A 19,049-nucleotide genomic window follows, 5' to 3' on the forward strand; every position below is an offset into this window, starting at 1 on the left:
CTTCCGCTGAACTTCAAAATAAAAATGACACTTTTTTTTTTTTTTTTTTTTTTTTTTTTTAACTTTTTTTTCCAAACTAGTATTATTCCCGGTTTGATACACCTATAAATTTTGTTTGCATGTTGGAAACCACTTAATCTGGCCCATGTTTTTTCTATTTAAACTTTTTTCAACCTGTTTTTCATTTCATACACCCGTTTTCTTTTAATGTACTCAAGGTTTTGTGTTCTGTTATGATATAAAAACATTTTTTTCAAGAATAGAGTAATAATCTGAAGTACATGTTTGTAAAACCACAAAGTGTTGAGTGTGATTTCTCTATTAGTAGTGCTGAGGATTGTTATATAGGATTTACTGAATTAAATAACCAGAAAAAAACTTATGAGAAACTTGGAATTTCTGGTCAAATTTCTTTAATTAAAAAACAAACAACAAATAAACAAATCATGTCTTTTTAACAAAGATTAGGATATTTAAAACAACATTAACTTATACAGGGGGAGTAATTTCAAATTATCTGCTAGAATTAATTTATAGAAGATATGTCCTTAATTTGCTTCCCAGTGAGGACCAACTAAGCAGTCAACAATCACTTATGGACTCATTCTGCTAAATGTATGAAAACGATCTACTTTGGAGGAACATCAAAAGAGTGTGGCTTGTCATTGTCAATTTTATCTGAATTGCCAGGATTTGTGACCACAATAGATGCTCCAGGGTTTGGGTTAGAAATTACTCCCAAAAAGAATGGCGTTTGACTTAAGTCATCCATAAGGGCAAAGAAAAATGGCTGGTTGACGGTAAATGAAGGGTTGGAACGTGAGATGACCACACTTGTTGCCGCCGCTGCCTTTGCCCCTTCTTCATTTATCTCAATACTGGACATATGCTGCACACTGGAAACAAACAACCGGCCCTCGGAGATGCGGTCCAGCTTTGGATGACTAAATAGCATTCCTAGACCTGGATTGGAGTAGAATGATATATTTGTTAATATAAAGTAATATATGGTGTATATACCAATGCTGATATTAATATACTTTATAACATAATTAAGAAATATTAAGACGATTTTGAATCCAAGGTGATTCTAATGACTAATGAGTCATGAATTAGATGCAAGACATCTTACCCATGTTTGTCATGGCTTCTTGGAGGTCCTGGTTGAAGTCAAGTTTGAATTTTGGGAGTTTGACCTGCATGTTTCTTTCTCGTGGTAATCGACGGTAAAGATCTGAGATATTGAGCTTAGCTGCAATGGCTGATACATTCACATGTCCAGATGTTGGCATTATTACTAGTAGACTCTTGTCACCTTTAAAAGGGAACCGAGCAACCTATAAGGATCAAATAGTGAGGAATAGAGATCAACAGGGATGCTTAGAGATTTAATCAGTGCTGTTTATAAAGTAGCATCTTAAAGCCAGTAACCTGGGCATCCAGCTCATGGTGGGGGAAAACGCTGAGAGGATACTTTGGCCCAAGCATCATATCCACATTAACAATCTGGTTTTCATCTATGTAGAAGAGCTCAGTGGAGGTGAAATGAGGGTCAAAGCGAGTGAGCCACTCTCCTGTGAGAGACAAAATTAAACTTGTGTGGTCCTTTATCGATTTACACTTGTGAAATAACAAGAGAACTATTATGCAACAGATCTGAGTAACACAAAACCTCTGATGTGACTCACTGATGTACAAGGGGAAATTGTAAAATACTTGCTGGTAATAGGTGTTTGTTCTGACCTTTGTAGTGCATGGCATTGATGAGCATCATAACGGCGCTGAGAGGCAGGCTGGACAAAAACTCTGAGATGTGTCCATTTGTGACTTTCTTAACCCATTCATTGATGTCATTAACATCAGTCAAAGTGGCCGGCTCTGAGTCATACAATTTATGAGAGTCTTCCACAAAGTCCTGTTTAACTTTAAATCCTAAGGGAAAAAAGACTGTTCAGAGCTTTGAATAGGACAGTAACAAATTGTCCCTCAAATATCAAAGCAAATATCAACCAGAAATCAAATTTCCAATCCAATTTAAATATACATATTTTTTTAATTACTGGCCTTATACAGTGACCCCAAAAATGTATTTGGAGACTTTAAACACATTTAAAAAGGGTATTTCATATATTTGCAATATTTAAAAAATGTAAAACCTAAAAATATAAATAAATGTAAAATATGTTATATCATCATTTGAAATAATTAGAGAGTGAGATGGATACTTTCTGGATTTCAAAAATTTGTGGAACATATTAATGAATTTCATGATTTTATGTGACCTAATGCTTTTTGAGGCCACTGTATCAACCTGCATGACAATATATCTGTTTTGTGGTACATGTGTGACTCTCACCAGTTTTCAGATAGATGCGGCTGGCGATGGACAGGCTCCTTTTGCGGAAGTTGCGCAGGAGGCTGCTGAGGGCAGTGTGGTAGCAGGGCAGAGCGTCTGCATGCAGGTGGTGTAGAAGCAGCTCTTCTGTCTCATTAGTTGCTCCTAAGATTCAGATAATCTTATTGCGGTAAATATATAAATAAATGAATGCAAAAAGAAATTGAATATGAACTGAATGGAAACCAAAGCATTTGTTGCTTATAGACAATGTAGATTATAGACTCACCTAGCGCTAGCTGCGAGAGTGCTACAGACAAGCTAAGAGGGGAAATGATGACATTGGGCTGCTCTGGACTAGGCTTCAAGTTTTCCAGGAACCAAAGGCCAAGCTTCAGAATGCCATTGCCAATGGTCCGCTTTATCTCTTGGCTGGTCATGTCCCCATCACAGAGCGAATCAAGGTCCTCCTCAGAGGATCCTTCTTTCGGACCAGGAGAGGGAACTGGGGTTGAAGGATCTGCTTCCAGGCCATCTGGAGAAACTGTGAGTGCTTCTGTTATGGTGGGGTCAAGAGTGCTCTTCAAATCCTGAAAGGGACAAGGTGATTGGAGTGTCAAAAGTCTGAACATTTATACCTTCAAAAATGTAACATTGTGGGTTCTTACTGATATGGGTTTACTAGGCACCAGTGGGATGAGAGGAATTAAAGGATCCGCTCCATCCTCTGGTTCAATCGCATCCTCCTGCAGTGACAAGGAGCAATTTATGGCATTTCAATAGTAGAATAAGATCAATAATAAAATATAGAATAAAAAACATAAGATCGGTTGGGTACTTTACCGTCCAGCCTTGCTTGGCGTAACAAAGGAGGAGGAATGCCAGAAAACACAAGTTCATGTTCTAGAAGTTAGTCTAAAAACCAATGAACAGCACAATTTATTCAGAATTTGGAATGATTTGGCACTGGTCGCATGGTCACTGGTCATTTGTACAAAGGCACTCTTTCCATTTTACTACATACTTATTCAAATATTATTATTAGATAAAACACTTCATCAGATCATATTGTTGAGAAGAAACAGAAGAAAAGAACCCTCTCACAATTTTAATCAATATATTTGTTGATGATAGGAACCGTCTAAAATAATATTCCTGTATGTCTCCCTCACTTGCACAGAAATCCATTACCCAGCTACTGACAATAAACCATAAATACATGATCTGATTAACAGCTCTTGAACAAAATATTCAGTCTGATAATCAATAAATGCTTCACAGGGCTAAAGGTCTGCCAGCAGTTGCATAATTCCAGGATTAAGCATTTTAAATTTGTTTAAAGCTACAGGTTAAATAAATTCAGATTGCAGGAAAATTAAACATTAAAATTAAATATATATATATATATTGTTATTAAATCAATAGTGTGAATATGGAAATGTTACTCCATTAATACTAATCAATTTTCTTGTACATACAAAATATGCTTTGTTAAATATGTTTTATCAAAACAGTCTAATAGGAATTATTTGTGATTACTGGGAATTAGACTTCAAAAATACGCAAACGAAAGATAAAGTGTACATATTTATTAACCAAAAGAGCTGGCAACAGACTCAACTTTCATATTTTAACACAATATCTCCCTAATATATTGCAATGAATTATTTATGGTGAGAATGTATGAGAATTAACAAAACTGGGTGCTTACCGTGCAAATCTCCAGCGGATCCAGCCCTGATAAGAGAAAGAAACACAAAATTCTTTGCTGTAGGGGTTGGCAGTCTCAGAGCAGGCAGTTACATTTCAACTTTCATTGATTTTTTCCCTTATATAGCTCTTAGACCTACCTCTTCATAGACGTAAATACTGAGAGACCTTGGGGTCAAACACCAAACTCAAGTGTGTAGTTTTGTGGATCTGTGATGACTTTGAATGAAGTAGGTTAGAAACTGGTACTGTATAGTTTGCTGAGCTAAATAAACTCACTGCTGACAGTGCATGTGAGCCACTGAATATGAGTAAACATGCTGCACAAGAAAAACTGCACATAAATGAGGAGGAGATGACAAGTCAGCACTGCCAATGCTGATATTAATAAAGACCATTATTGGATAGAGGGCTTTTATATTGCTTTCTTATATACCAAACAAACAAGCCAGTTCCAGACTCCACCATTACCTTGGGTCATCTGCAAGCATATGCCAAGATCTCCAAATTGAGAGCAGTTGAAAGGCAGTGTGTTGCAAACACTCAAATGGACTTTGTCCTATCAGAGTAATCTCTCCAGTGGGAGCTCAGCTTCCAAGCATGAAAATCTACAGAGCAAATTTAACAACTGACCAGTCTCGCTCATTCATCAATGAGTAGGTCATCAATCAGCCAGTTTGAAGTTTTTCAGACAAAAAAAAAAAATTAAAAAGACATTTATGATCAATTTCTTTTACTTTAAATGATTGAAAAGGGTCATTTTAGTGAGCATATAGAAAAAGGTCACAGTTTAAAAGTAAAAAAGAAAAACACTCGCAATGAAATACAAAAGAGCAATGGCCAATGTCGCAGACAGTGTGTTGCTTGTGTTACTGTACGGTACATCAGACAGATGTTTGTCAATCTCAAACAGACACTGTCTTTAGCATGAATCATCAAAATGATCACTCTGTCTGAGGAGTAAAATACAACCAACTGCATTTTTAAATGCTTATGAGAATTCAAATATAAAGCGATATCAACTTTTCCAAATTGTCCGGCCATATAGTATTCACTGCAATCCTCTACTTAGTAACATAAAATAATGTGCTTTTCAAAATGAACACTTGACACTAGTGAGCCTATTTCAACACAAAATAATAAAGGCATGAATTCATATCAGAACTCATAATTCAAAAGCCAATTCTCCAAACCTGACAAACAGTGGCTTACAGAAAGTATATTGTGCTGAATTAGAGGGTCAGTAACTTATGAATAAATTTTCATTAAATATTCTAACATTATATAATTGGAATGTCTGGAGATGATAATGTTTTACATAAAGCATCCCAGTAATAAATTAAATAGTTACTTTCTAGTTCATATCTATTCAAGGATGCTGCATAAAAGTATTCTTTTATATAGTAAGCATTAGGCTCAACAAAGATACATATATATACACACATATATAAATGTGTATGTATATACAAACATACATACAGTATGGTGTGTGTAAAATGTAACATGTTGCTTGACCTGGGGTTGATGTGACAAACAAGTGAATTACTACAGTACATCATCAAGGTTAATACAGCATCAAACTGATCTATATAGTCATAAGATACATTTTTAAATGTCAGAGGGTCCAATTTCAGGATCAAGCACCGTCCAGTTGCATATTAGGTGTTTACACTTTTAATCAGTGTACAGTAACAGAATGAAGAATCATCTTGGACTTGACCATGGTCACATTTTGATCACATTTGTATTGTTCTTTATGCCCCATTGACATGGATAAAGAAACATACTGCATATTATAGAAAAAAAAGTGCCAAAAATGGTGCACTATAAAGGTCTACCATGAATACTGCATAGTTGCTGAGCAAGTCTGGTGAATCGAATCAAATGATATGATCAACATAGACTAACCTGTGATTCTCACAGTGTTGTTTTTGGTGATTTCACTCATGTAATGGAAAGTGTAATCGCTACACTAGAACCACACTTGAACTTTCCTGAGCAGCTCATCTCATGCAAGCATCTAAGTATCCACTCATCTTACTTTTTTGAAGAGAATTTACAGAGTTGATTATTATGTAGAAAGCAGCTAGTGCAGTTATATCACATGAACCCTAAAAATCATAAAAAAGACAATCCTTTTGAATGTATGAATCAGAGGCAATATTTAGTTTTGGTCACCTACTAAAGAGTGAGGTTTTAAGTTCTCTTTCAGCGAGTTTAAAATGGAAATATCAGGCTTACTCCTTCTGTGACTGAAACAGGTTTCTTTGTGCATGGTTGGCAATATCATTTCATTCTGGGAAAGGAGCCAAAGGTGGCACGAGGAATATAATTTTCTGAAAAAGTAACACTTGCTAGTTTAAGCTAGCAGCCTGATGGCACCGTTGTCAGAACCGAGCAGCAGAAGCCTCTTGGTAGGCAACAAAGACAGACTTGTGAGAGTCCCACGAAAGTTCTCTGTGCTGAGCTTGGTGGATCCCCCCAGGTTGGCCGTGCTGTCCAAAATGGAGTACACCCCGATCTTGTTAGCAGCAGTACCTGCCACAATCTCAGCACCATAAAGATCAAATGCATGGATGGGGTCAGACGGAGTCCTGTACTGGTGGAGTGGCTTGTGCTCCACATCTTTCCAGACGGTCAGTGTGTGGTCTGATGAAGAACTGATCAGCAAATTTCCCTCTGCTGCCTACAAAATGACACACACACACAAGAAAAACACTGTCAGTAACAAATGGATGGGGAAGTATCTACATTTATCTAGCCAAGTACTTCTTGCATTCTTTCTCAAAATTACTTAAAATAAATAAACACAAAAAAAATACAAATCTTTTGAACCTTTCTCAAAATTAATTAAAGAAATTACAAAAAAAAAAACTTTGAACCCAATTTTTGAACAGTAGTGTACTTACTGAAGTCTATCTTGATTACTAATCAGCAAAATGTGCAACAATTATGTTGAATATATATCACAGAAAACCAAATATTTAAATTCATAAGACATACAAATGTATGTACAAGATCCATGAATGTGAGATTATCAATAGCACCACAGCAGCAGCCTGAAACTCCCTCACACTGGCCCTGTGCCAGCAGGACACCCTTATTGTTGAGTCCTGCTAAGGTTCATCCATTTCCTGTTAGTCACAAATAATAAAGTAATTGTGCAGCAATCTGCAAAGCTCATAGATTTTGTCCTAATTAGTAACTCATGTCTATATTTGCCCAAACATGGGCCTCTGGTGGCAGAGACATACCTTTAACCCCACAAATCAGGGTTAAATAAAGTTTGCTTAGCTCTAGTCACTTGTTGACTGCATCTGAACAAACCAACAGGGTACAACTTTTACTCATCCTACTGAAATCTCAAATACAGACATGAATCATGACACCAAAACAAAGACGGGAATCTTGTTCATGTTCTGTAATGATTCCTGGTTCCACTCCATTCTAATTTGTGATTATATATAGTGGTCCTGTAAATGTGGACTAATAACTCTTCACGATAAGTGGTAGGAAAATCTGATTCAGAATTTTTTGCTTGTTTCAGCAACTTTGAAAAACACTGTGTTTCCATATAATATAATATTCCCTAAAATCAGTACAGTATGTGAACTGCAAAAGCATCAAAGGACAAAAGAGCATGCAGTTGTATGCACGTCTTTGATTACACATTAACCAATGACATGCATACTCACTTTCATTTGCAGTATATCTCCCTCGTGACCGGGCCAGCCTCTTAGCACCAGACCAGTTCTCGCATCAAGCAGCACTATAAATCCAGTGGAGAAGCCTGCCGCCACAGTGCGTCCGCTCGGACTGACAGCTAGGCAGCGGATCAGGCCAGCGCTCATGTTACTGTAGGCTAGACGGAACTCATGCTGTCAAAAGAGAAATAAAAGAGTCCTTACTGGTAATCATAAGCACTGCATGAAGAAAAACCAGCCTGGACAATATATAGCTGGATAAAAAAAAAAAAAAGATCTGAAAATGGATTGTAAAATAACATGTATTGATGAAAGAGGACTGAGCAATACCTGCAAGCCAGGTTTGCGCGTGTCTATGAAACGCAGCACAGAGTCTGCGCTAGCAAACACTACACTGCAGTGAGGAGCAGGCATAGTGGTGACGGCCGTGATGGGGTTCTTCCCGTCCAGAGCTTCATAACAACGAATATTCTGACCTAGTTATATGAAAGAGAGAGCCAAACAAGAAATGATGTTAAAGCTGTCAGTCTGACAAATACAGTCAAAACACAATCTATATAAGAATATATATGTATTATCTGTAGTGGAATTTGTAGTAATGTATATATACTGTACACTTTGTATATTAATGATCTATTAATAATATCATTATGTAATGGAAATGACAGTTGTGGAAATGCTTTTTTTGTGATAACATTGCTACGGCTTTTGAAATTAAATATTATAATAATAATGATGAAATATGAAATAATAATTTCATACCGTTTGCATCATATACAGCTTGATTGAATTATGCACAAAATATATAACATTTCATATTTCTCTGTTGACACTGGAAATTAGCATGGGACAATCAGAATTTTTTTTTAGTTGAAAATTTTTGAAAAACGATCATTTGAAATGTTTTCATTTGTAATAATTTGTATTTTTAAAAAGTTAAAATTGAAAGCATATTACTCTCATAAAATACCATTTTATTTTGAGGTGGGTAGGATTTTTAAAAATGTTTTTAATGTAAATAAAACAATAAATAATAAGTATTAAAAAAATACATAAAACATATACTGACCCCAAACTTTTTAGCAGTAGTGAGGGTGAATGTGAAAAATTAAAAGATTAATCACACAAATTCTATGCCATAAAAGGACAGTTGCTACAATACTGTAATACTACAGATGCTCAAATTAACAATGTTGTTACTCTCTCTCACCTGTGAATTGATTCCACAGATGCACAGTACCATCGCAGCTCACCACTTCCTGTGAGGCCTCTAGCTGGCCAACATAAAAGACAGATTTGCGGTGGTCTGTGTATGTGAGTCGGGGTTCGACCTCTCGTGTGCCATCACCGTGGTTATAAAGTGGCCACAGCCTCACCGTTTTGTCTTTACTCCCAGACAGGAAGTAGTCCTCCCCTGCTAATGGCGCCAGACATTTTGCTGTGCCTGAGTGGCCCAAGAAACTCTGAAGACGTATCTGGTGGAAGTGGAAGTGCGAGTCCTGCTGGTTAAGACCAATCTCATATTGCCAATAGGCAAGCCAGTTACCCTGCAGAGAACGGTTGCTGCGTGGGAGGTCCTGTTTCAGTGCGCTGTCCTCCGGTGTGGGTCCCAGAACCCAAGAGTATGAAGAGTGAGAGAAAGACGGTCCGGCTGAGGAAAGTGCAGTAGTGGCTAGACTCGTCTGAGGAGCACTGCTGCCATATGGCCGTGTCCATGTTTCTAAAGAGGACAAGTTAGGACTCCCACAGGCTTCAGTGTCTCGGGGTACCTGGATACGGTTTCCAACCAGATGACTGCCAAAGGTTCCTGACTCAGGCAGGATGTCTCCACCTAGAGGTGTGGAAGTGGATGAGGGAGCAGGGAAGGGACTACGACCCATGTGGCGGCCCATACTAGGAGAGAGGCCCATAGCAGTAGTTCTCTGACCTCCAGAAGGGTTGGTTTCTGGACTACCCGGACTTGCTCGTTCATGATATGATTGAGCCAGACTCCAAACTAGCTCATGATTTGTAACCAGTTTACGAATCGCTGCATCACCTAAAAAAAAGTATATGCAACTCAGCTAATGAAGATGAATAGGAACATATTTATCAATGCTGAAAAGCTGTGTTTATCAAGCTAACCAGTAGAAATGCAGCTTACCAATAAGACAGTAGAAAGGAATGTAAGATGCATAAGCCATTTCAGGATTAAACACAGCCTGAAGTTCCTCCAAAACCCCAAGCTCACAAGTAATCTCTGTTCCATCTGGAATGCACACATCCAAGTATGTGCTGTCTCCAACCTCCCTACGTGGGGCACTTCCCATCTGCACATAAAGAAAATGAATTTAAATCATTGATGTAGTTGTTTATGAATAAGAATACAAACTATATCGGCTGAGTATTAACAATTCTCTGAGGATAATTTCAAAGTATGCTACCATTCAAAGGTTTGAGGTTAGTAGGACTTTGTTTTTTGAAAGACATTAACTAGTTTATTGATTTAAAAATTTATGACAGTAAAAGACATTTATAATGCTACAAAAGAAAAAATGTATTATGTTTTTCACAAAAACAAAACTGTTTTCAACACTGATAATAAGATTTTTTCCTTGGGCACAGTTAAAATGATTTCTGAAGGATCACGTGACACTAAATTGAAAATTGAAGAGAGTGAAAAGAGTCTTTCAAAAACATTAAGAAAAAAAATAAGTAAAAATTTCACCGGTAGTGTATATTCTAATTTTACCAAACTGTCAAGACAACATGAAACTAAACAAATAAAAAACTAAAAAATAAGGATGCACTGATATTAAAATTCTATACTATTCCCTATACATTTTTTGTTAAATAAATTAAATGTAATAAAACAATTAATAAAACTAAAACAGATTGCTTTAAATGTTATAAGTGAATTTAGACAATTTTAATCTACAGTATGAAAATAGGATACTGATAAGATGTGCATAAGATTACATCTAACCGTGTTGTAAAATTATACAATTATATTGTTTTTAAAGATTAACTTTATGTAAGTGTTAGATGATGAAGGTTAAATGTACAAATAGATTAAATGAGCATGCGCAATTAAATATCCAATATCCAGATAAACAATCTCAATCATATCATCCGATTACAAATATGATATTGATAAAGTATGCATCCCTACAAAAAAAAAAAATGCTGAATTATACATGATACGATATTGTAAATTGTCTATGATTACCTGATTTTGCAGATACTGCAGCAAAGAGAAAACCCGGAAGAACCTGGAGAGGGTTTCTGCCATGTGCTGCTGTACCATCTCTCGGCCAATACGCAGACAGATCAGTGCCATGAGGCTCAGAGTCTTTAGACATACTGCGGAACGAGTCTGCACTCCACTAGGAAAGCTGAACACAGAGAAACAAGTTAATAAGAGTTCATTTTAGTGCACATGGAGCATAAAGCAGAGGGCAGCTCTGATTTTCATAAGTTGCCAAGTTTTAACTTCTTGACTATGACTGATGAACTATATGTAAGCTTTTACCCCATCTTAGTTGATGTTAACAAATCCAGCAGAGGCAGCAGAACTTCCTGGTTAATCTTCATCAGCATATCCATTAGAGTGGTGTCTGACAGGAACACTATAATCTTCTGAGTGAGTACCGCAGCGCCCAAAAGCCCTGCCTCCTTTCGAGTGTTCAAACGGCAAGAAGGCGGCGGAGAGACCTGCAAGTTTCAAGGATGTAAACTTTTAAGCAAAAATCTATGAAGAAAAATAAATTTTACAAGCCAAACTGTTAATCAGTGGGATTCAGAAATTTTAGAGTTACCAGGTAACCAATGTAGGGTAGATATTGATAAGTCAAGACTGGTTCTCCATAGAGATGTGCAATGTAAATAAGACACTCGAGAACTGGTCGTGCAGTCTGGTCACCAACAACTGGCTTCTTCTCATACACACTTCCTACGCTATCAAGGCTATTTTCCTCATTTGCAGAGAGCATGAACTGGTGTTTATCAAGACCTAAAAGAAAAAGATTACTTATAACAGAGATGACAAAAGCACCAAAAATCTCAGAATATAGAGATACAGTAAGTGTATGCAGTTCAGATATTGTACCTATGTAACATGTAGTAAGAAGTCGCAGCAGGTTCCTAGCTATGAATCGAGATGTCAATGTCGGCCCCAGTTTTGCAGACAGCCATCTGACAGTTTTGCAAACAGTGTCTGGAAAAAAAGACAATGTTTTTTTTTTGGTATTGCATAATTCAGGCATACTGCTAGTATGAATATTAAACACGTACAAATAAATCAAACAAATGCTCAAAAATGACCAAAAAGACACATCTGTTCCAACTCACCTAACAATATCTTGTGTTCTTTTTCCTCAGAGTCATCTAAAGGGTCATGTTCAGTGTCTTCTTCCTCCATGTTTTTCTCTGCATCTTCTTGCACAATTCCATTCATGATGTCTCCCTCAAGCGTGGCCACGGTTGCCTCAGACTCCTCTGTGCAAACTGAAAGAGTCATCTCTAGACTGGGCACCCTTTGCACTGTAATTTCTCGGTCTTCCACTGTCTCCTCATCTTCAAGCTCTCCACCATCCTCACCATCACTAGCTTGCTTTAGGTCCTGACTGCTGTCAACAGACTTTAAACTTGCACGGTCTCCAATGGACACCTCACTAGTGCTACTCTTGTCGCTCAGTTTCCCCATGCTGAGAGATTCCTGGTCTTGATCTCTGCTTGCAAGGCTTTGGTTCTGCTGTTTGGCGGCAAGCACCATTGTTGCCCCAGATGCACTATTATTCACATAAAAGCCATTCTGAAAGTCCTCACCTTCAGTCGGAAAAACCTGGTCATTGAGACTGATGCCTGAGGAATAATCCACAAGTCCTTGGTCTCCAACAACTCCAACACCTCCACTACCACATCCGCTGCCTCCTCCTACTTTGCCAGATGATGTGGCAGTAGACGACCTTCCATCCTCACACTCATAGTCCTCCTCTTCCTCATCTAAGGCACCAGCAACTCCCCTTAAAACCTTCAGACCTCCCCATTCAGTCCCTGCAGCTGTATTGCAGCTTTCAAAGCCAGTGATGACCTGCAGAAAATGTGGAAGAAGGCTGGAAAGAAAGGCATGCAGACCCAGTCTTACAATAAGCTGCAGCACAAAGCAATCCGTGTAGAGGTAGAAGCGGCCTCGAAGGCATCTGGGATTCTCGTACACACCTACCAGAGGCTTTAGTAGGTACTTAGAGGCATTGCGAGGCCCAAGAACCCTGGACACAGGTTCAAATAAGTACCAGGCAGCATAAACAGCAGTGGACTCCTCTGACATCAAAGAAAGCACAAAGGGTAGAAGTATCTCAAGCCCCTCTGCAGTTATGTTTTCCTTGAGAAGTGTCTCCAGCTGTTGCCATAAGCTAAAAATAATGTCACGCCCCTGAACACCATTAATGGACTCCATCTTGGAGTGGTAGGAGAATATGAATCCATGCAGTATTGGGAAATATGTTGGAAAGGGTAGAGGGGAAAGAACAGGACTAAGCATTTGCCAAGGGTTTGGTGGTGGAAGACCCTCACATATAGGGTCATATTTGAACAGATACGGTAGTCCTTGTGGGTGTATTGTGAATGTTGCTGTCTTAGAGCAATGCTTGTTGACCTGCAGAAGTGTATCCAGTGCATGATGGAGTGGTAATGGAACATCTCGAAGGTTTGTAGAGTACAGCTTCAAAATTGCTTGAAATCGATCACTCAGATGTGTTTCTGGACTCAGTCCCCGCAGTTTGGAGGAATAAAAGATCTCAGCAATGAGAACACCCAAGGCTTGCATATCTCTCTGGAAAAGATCTGTGAATGACAGAGGAGCTTTCAGTACTGGTCTCAAGTCTGTCTTGTTCATGCCAAAATCTATTGTATCCTGGGCTTGACAGTGTAGACCTTTCACCAAGAAGTTGTTGAGCTTTTCTAACTCTTCCAAAGGCTGCACAGGTTTAAATCCCTCTGGCAGGCTTATCTTAAAATCCTCAAAATTAGAAGCTTCTGGTCTTTTACTAACAGAGGCTGCTCTGTGAAGCACAGATGCTCTAATACCTGATCCTAAGGTATTTGTGACATTTCCAGGTGTTTCACCAGGGAAAGAACCATGAGAAGGAGACAAAGCCAAAGCAATATTCTCTCCACTGGTCTTTCCACCAGCAGAACCAGCCAAAGGGATTGGAACAGAATTAGATGATGATGAGCCACTTAAGTCAAGGGCTTCTATTGCTTGCTCAAGCTCCTCCTCCCGGCCTACCACTGACCAGCCACTGGATTCACATCCTGTTGTTTCCGGGACCAGTCCATCCACACCATCCATTGTGGATTCCAGTGGTGGAATCTGCCAGGTCGTTACGTTGACAGCCCCAAAGTGGGGAGGCTCTGGAGGTGAATACTGGTAAGGTGCAAGACGAGGTGGGTGAGGGTGGTCAAACAGTTGCACAACTCCGTAGCTAGTGAGATGGGTGTGATTATCCACCAAGTGCAAGCACACGTTCTTAGCTTTGACGGCTTCTTTACCTGATAACTTGTAGCCAAATGTTAGGTCAATCCAGTGATGCAACTGTTGAGACACTTCTCGACTCTCTAGCAGTTGTCTATGCACAGCAATAAACTCTTCATAGGAATTACACCATGGAGGTATATCAAGGTCTGGCATGTCTGGGTGAATGGAGTGGAATATTGTGGGATCCGTGTAGAATTCTGGGATGCATTCATCTGGGGTCCAACTCTGAATACGTTCCATACTAGCTGGATATTCATTGGGCTCCCACTGGGAACGAACATGACTGCACAGTACAGATTTGGGTGTCTGTCTAGCTTTGTAGACATAATAAGTGATGTCTGACAGAACATCTGAGATATGATGTGGAACATGGAGGTGATCCGACTGGCCTGAGCCACCAGATACTACCGGTCCACCAAGGTCTGAGGCAAAATTGCTTCCACCACTTCCAATAGCTGCTGCTAGTGCTTCTTTGGTCATTTCATACGTGAAGTCCAGTTGTTTATCACCCTTATTCAGACGAAATTTTGACTTCTTGAGATCACGAAACCTTCCATATGGCACAGTGAAATCGACCACCCAAGGTAAAACCGGGTGATAGTTTGGGTCTCCCTCACGCCTCCCAGCCAGTCGATTTAATTCCATCAGATATTGGAAGTTGTTGACTCGACCATTTACCCAGTCTAGGACCAGAGATTTGAGCTCATCCAGACAATTTCTACAAAGACGTTCTCCCACACTACTGTTATGACTCTGATTGTCTTTTGCTGTAACACTTGTTGGCACTTTAATTTCTAATGCATGCGGTACAGCATCCTTATACTCTCCAAACTTTTCATAATGTGCCAGTGATATCTTTAGGCGACTACAGAGCTGCTCGTCAACTGCAATGTCAAGTAAGGAGAGTTCGCCACACAGTAGCCCTGAGGCATGACATTCGCGCACTGCTATGAGTAGTTGGTACAAAATGAACAATATCTTAGCATGGCTGTTAGCCAGCTTAGCTGGACTGTAAGTGACAATGTCATGAACAGTGTATTGTGTGTACGGGAAAACCACATAAAGAACCTCCTCCGACTCCAGCAAGCATTCTGCAGGTAGCACATTTGGACACAAACTGTCAGTACTTTGTTTGGGAGCTGAGCAGTTGGATGGGAATGGGCTGTCTTTCTCCTTCTCTTTGGCTGGAGAGAGGGACGGTGACACTCGATCGGTAGAGATAAAGCTAGAGCAAAACAATTTCTGTAAGGCTTGGCGAACAGCATCAATGGCCAAAACAGGTGCTAGCTCAATGGAATCTGCATAAGGTTGCACATGATTCATGTATGTATCACGCCATAGATTTCTGGAAAAAAACAAAAAACAAAAAAAACGCTATAAATAATATTACAAGTAAACACTGATTCAAAAAGTTAACCAAATGGTCATTGTTTAGAAAACAATCTAAACATAACAGCACAGAGAAGAATTCTATATGGAATAAGCAAGCACAATTAAATATCTAATTCTAACATCAGCAAAAAACTGATATATATTGTGCAAATTTAAAAATCTGAATACAAAGTGATTTTGAACAGGTTGTTTTAATCAACATAATTAAAAACACAACAATTACGCATGTATATTCTCACAAAAATATCTAGAAAAGAGATAGTATTGTACCTGAAATTAGACTGGGATACTCCCTGCATCAGAGTCATGAAAGAGTCCTGTGAGAGTCCCTCCCCATGGCAGACCGGCTCCCTGGCTAATCGGTATGCCAGTTTGCGCTTTCTAAGACCTTGGATACAAACACGTGTCCAACCAGATGGCAATTTCATCTGAGAGCGCTGGAGGAGAGTGCAAATTTCACCTTCGCTGAAGCACTCATATCGCGCACAGCGAGTGACTCTTTTGTTTCTCAGGGCCATTACCCATCGAGTTGGGACCAGGACCAAGAGTTCATTGGGTCGCGGACTGGGTCCAGCCTGCCGCTGGTCAATACCCAGGTCCCTCTCCAAGGCTGCCGGTAGCCACTCCATGATCTCTTTTAGTTAATCAGACTGTGGCCCTTGAAGGCCCTTATAAGAAGCTAAGAAAATGTAAGGAATGACAGGAAGTAAATTAAAAAGCACTAAAGACATTGCTATTGGTTTCTGTAGACAGTTACTGTATTACACATATGCTCATGACATAAAATAATAAATTAAAAAAAAAAAACTTACACACATAGAAAATGTGTTTCATATCCACTTAATGCACATTGTGCAAGTCATGTGAAATCCAAATAAATGTTAGTTCACCACAGATGATCTTAAAAGTGTAATCTAAATAATTGCATTACTGATTACACTATATATAGTAGCATCATTTGCAAATTCACATTACATTTCAGAAGAAATCCATTTAACACTGTATGGCAACAATGCATATTACTAAAATTTAAATAATAATGATAAAATCATTTAGATGAAATGTTTATGACGTACAGATAAAACAATTTGAAAATAAAATACTATAGAAAAATATAAACTTAAAATAATTACAGCATTTAATAATTATAAAATTATTTTATTATACAAACAAAATAATGTTATGCTTATAACAATATAAAATATGTATCAGTAGAAGCTTGCAGATAAAATCATCTTCAGGGTAGCAACGACTAATAATTTGTCGAGGACACTGATGTCATCACTGAAAATGTCATGCACCACCCCGTGACTTTATTCTTCCATACTTCGATCAGAATGTTAAACTTCATTTATAACATCCAAAACAACTTCTTAAAAGACTGAGCATGTAAAATGTAGCACATACATTCATCTTTAATTTCTGTATTTAATTTCTACATTTCCATTTCCTCTTACAACTCCCCAGACGATAAGGAAACAGTGCGCTTCTGTCAGATGGTTCTCGCTTGTAAAGTTACAGATTCAAAAGAGCACTACACTATACATTAAGCCGCAACCTGTTTGGTTAATGTAAACACACAACCGTTAAGCAAACATTTGCAAAAGAGGAGATCTGTCCATCTAGCTCTTGTTGTTGCTCACCTCTGCACTGTTTGCTGCTTGTCAGCAACTGCGCTCTGGAACAGCTGCCATCACGATGCCAAGTTCCATGTTTGCGGGATGTATAAATTGAAATTCCAGTACTTTAAGAACCACCATAACCGCACAAAAATTTCCTAAGAAGTCGAGAATATTTTGCTGTCTTCCATAGTGTTGAGTTCAGAGCCTCACGTGACTCTCGTCTCTGTGCGTGCGCTCCCAGACCGTGTGACTCTCAGCCAGTAGAATTGTGCCATAATACAAGTCACTTCAGTCACAAGATTTTATATATATATTATTAGTGGTTAAACATACATAAATTGCATAAATTGTCAACTCAACTGACCTGCTGATATAGTTAACACGGCACAACAAGAATAAGCGTTAAATAAATAAATAATCTTATATAAAATAATTTTAAGTCATTTTGAGTCATCTTTAAGGACCGCGGATTGTCCCTTGACTGAGAACCACTGTTATATAACATGTGGACATGTGGACATGTGAATAGGTTATAACTTTTAATAATAATAAAAAAAAAATCATCCAGAGCATGAACTGAAGCATGAGAGACATTTCAAATGTGCAGTGCTGGGGGCCCAAGAGCAGGAGAAATACTGGGAATGAGAATATTTAGTTCCACAACATTAGTACTTGTACACATTGTGCAATTTACTGAGCAGCTTATGATAAACACGTCATGACTCGTATAAGGCGATCTTAGAAAAGTCTCAGAAAAGTAAACCTGTTTCCTTAAGAAATCCACTAGAGGGCGTCCTGCTATTAATTCTGTTGTGGATTAACGCTTATGACTGAGCTGTTCTACATATACAGTCACAAAATGAAAATTGTGAAAATAGTTTCAAAATCCTACACCAAATTGATTGTGTTCCATTTTAATTATGGTTTAAATTTAGCAAAATCGTGACAATGTGCATACCAAACTTTAAATACACCTAGGCGACTCTGAGGAGTATTCACTGAAAGTGTCAAAACTAGTCCCGTACTTTTAGTTTGATTATAACGAAAAAAAAAAAAAAAAAAACATCAATCAACCTCCAACTAAACATTTGACTACCTGGATTTATTCCATAACAATGAAACACAATTGAAAAAAACTTTAACCATTTTTGTTCATGGCAAATTTTTTTATATATATATATATATATATATATTATATATATATATATATATATATATATATATATATATATATATATATATATATATATATATATATATATATATATATATAGCTTCTAAACAAGCAGAGGTCTATAACAGTGTTAAATGACATCCACTCGTCTGCTATATCTCAACAACCCATGCAGAAACAGCAACTCCTTCCTTACAGTATCATCAAGTTAAATGAAAATGTATTCTGTGTTTAATACACAGGGACTACATTCAAACCCAGAGGCCCCCATGTACAATAATACAATCATTGTGCCTCAATTTTTTTTTTTTTAACCCTTTGTCATTTTTGTAAGTTCAAGTATGGGAGCACATAAGTCTAAATTCCTGACTCAGAGTCAATGTGTTGTGGTCATGACCGTCATGTGCATATTTGAGTCAATGCTTATACTGTATTAAGTGGATATAAAACTACATGTGGGTCCAAAAGACATAAAATAATAAAACAAAGAACAAACCACAACTTGAAGGTCACTAATCAAAACAAATAATTTGTGATACTGATATGAGAACTTCTTTGTACAAATGGTCAAAACAGATGTTCTTGCTTTGACTAA

General features: G+C 38.0%; 2 protein-coding genes across 2 annotated transcripts; both read right to left on the reverse strand.

Annotated features, from left to right (window-relative positions):
- Positions 1-396: 396 nt before the first annotated feature.
- Positions 397-4,198, reverse strand: LOC109056119 (alpha-2-antiplasmin-like). The gene is made up of 9 exons (XM_019073351.2): positions 4,047-4,198; positions 3,179-3,250; positions 3,004-3,081; positions 2,625-2,925; positions 2,357-2,500; positions 1,744-1,932; positions 1,432-1,574; positions 1,133-1,337; positions 397-963 (listed from the first exon to the last, which is right to left on the reverse strand). Exons 2-9 carry the CDS (start codon positions 3,233-3,235, stop codon positions 629-631), a joined length of 1,452 nt encoding a protein of 483 aa, XP_018928896.1. The 5' UTR covers positions 3,236-3,250; positions 4,047-4,198; the 3' UTR covers positions 397-628.
- A 1,226-nt stretch (positions 4,199-5,424) lies between these two features.
- LOC109056114 (WD repeat-containing protein 81) lies at positions 5,425-17,541 on the reverse strand. The gene is made up of 12 exons (XM_042771240.1): positions 17,302-17,541; positions 15,929-16,337; positions 12,079-15,611; positions 11,837-11,944; positions 11,547-11,740; positions 11,261-11,442; positions 10,958-11,123; positions 9,893-10,058; positions 8,960-9,787; positions 8,080-8,225; positions 7,741-7,923; positions 5,425-6,731 (listed from the first exon to the last, which is right to left on the reverse strand). Exons 2-12 carry the CDS (start codon positions 16,285-16,287, stop codon positions 6,405-6,407), a joined length of 6,192 nt encoding a protein of 2,063 aa, XP_042627174.1. The 5' UTR covers positions 16,288-16,337; positions 17,302-17,541; the 3' UTR covers positions 5,425-6,404.
- Positions 17,542-19,049: the final 1,508 nt, after the last annotated feature.

This window comes from Cyprinus carpio, chromosome A15 (assembly GCF_018340385.1).
Source record: "Cyprinus carpio isolate SPL01 chromosome A15, ASM1834038v1, whole genome shotgun sequence".
In the NCBI taxonomy this organism is placed as follows: Eukaryota; Metazoa; Chordata; class Actinopteri; order Cypriniformes; family Cyprinidae; genus Cyprinus; species Cyprinus carpio.

What these genes read in the sequence shown, in the direction of transcription:
- LOC109056119 (XM_019073351.2), bottom strand. Translation starts at nt 3,235, where the DNA reads ATGAACTTGTGTTTTCTGGCATTCCTCCTCCTTTGTTACGCCAAGCAA. An exon ending in TGCCTAGTAAACCCATATCA is followed by an intron (nt 2,926 to 3,003) that starts GTAAGAACCCAC and finishes TGTCCCTTTCAG; the next exon opens with GATTTGAAGAGCACTCTTGA. An exon ending in ACCATGAGCTGGATGCCCAG is followed by an intron (nt 1,338 to 1,431) that starts GTTACTGGCTTT and finishes TGATCCTTATAG; the next exon opens with GTTGCTCGGTTCCCTTTTAA.
- LOC109056114 (XM_042771240.1), bottom strand. Translation starts at nt 16,287, where the DNA reads ATGGAGTGGCTACCGGCAGCCTTGGAGAGGGACCTGGGTATTGACCAG. An exon ending in AGAACACAAGATATTGTTAG is followed by an intron (nt 11,945 to 12,078) that starts GTGAGTTGGAAC and finishes CTTTTTTTCCAG; the next exon opens with ACACTGTTTGCAAAACTGTC. An exon ending in CGCGCAAACCTGGCTTGCAG is followed by an intron (nt 7,924 to 8,079) that starts GTATTGCTCAGT and finishes CTCTTTTGACAG; the next exon opens with CATGAGTTCCGTCTAGCCTA.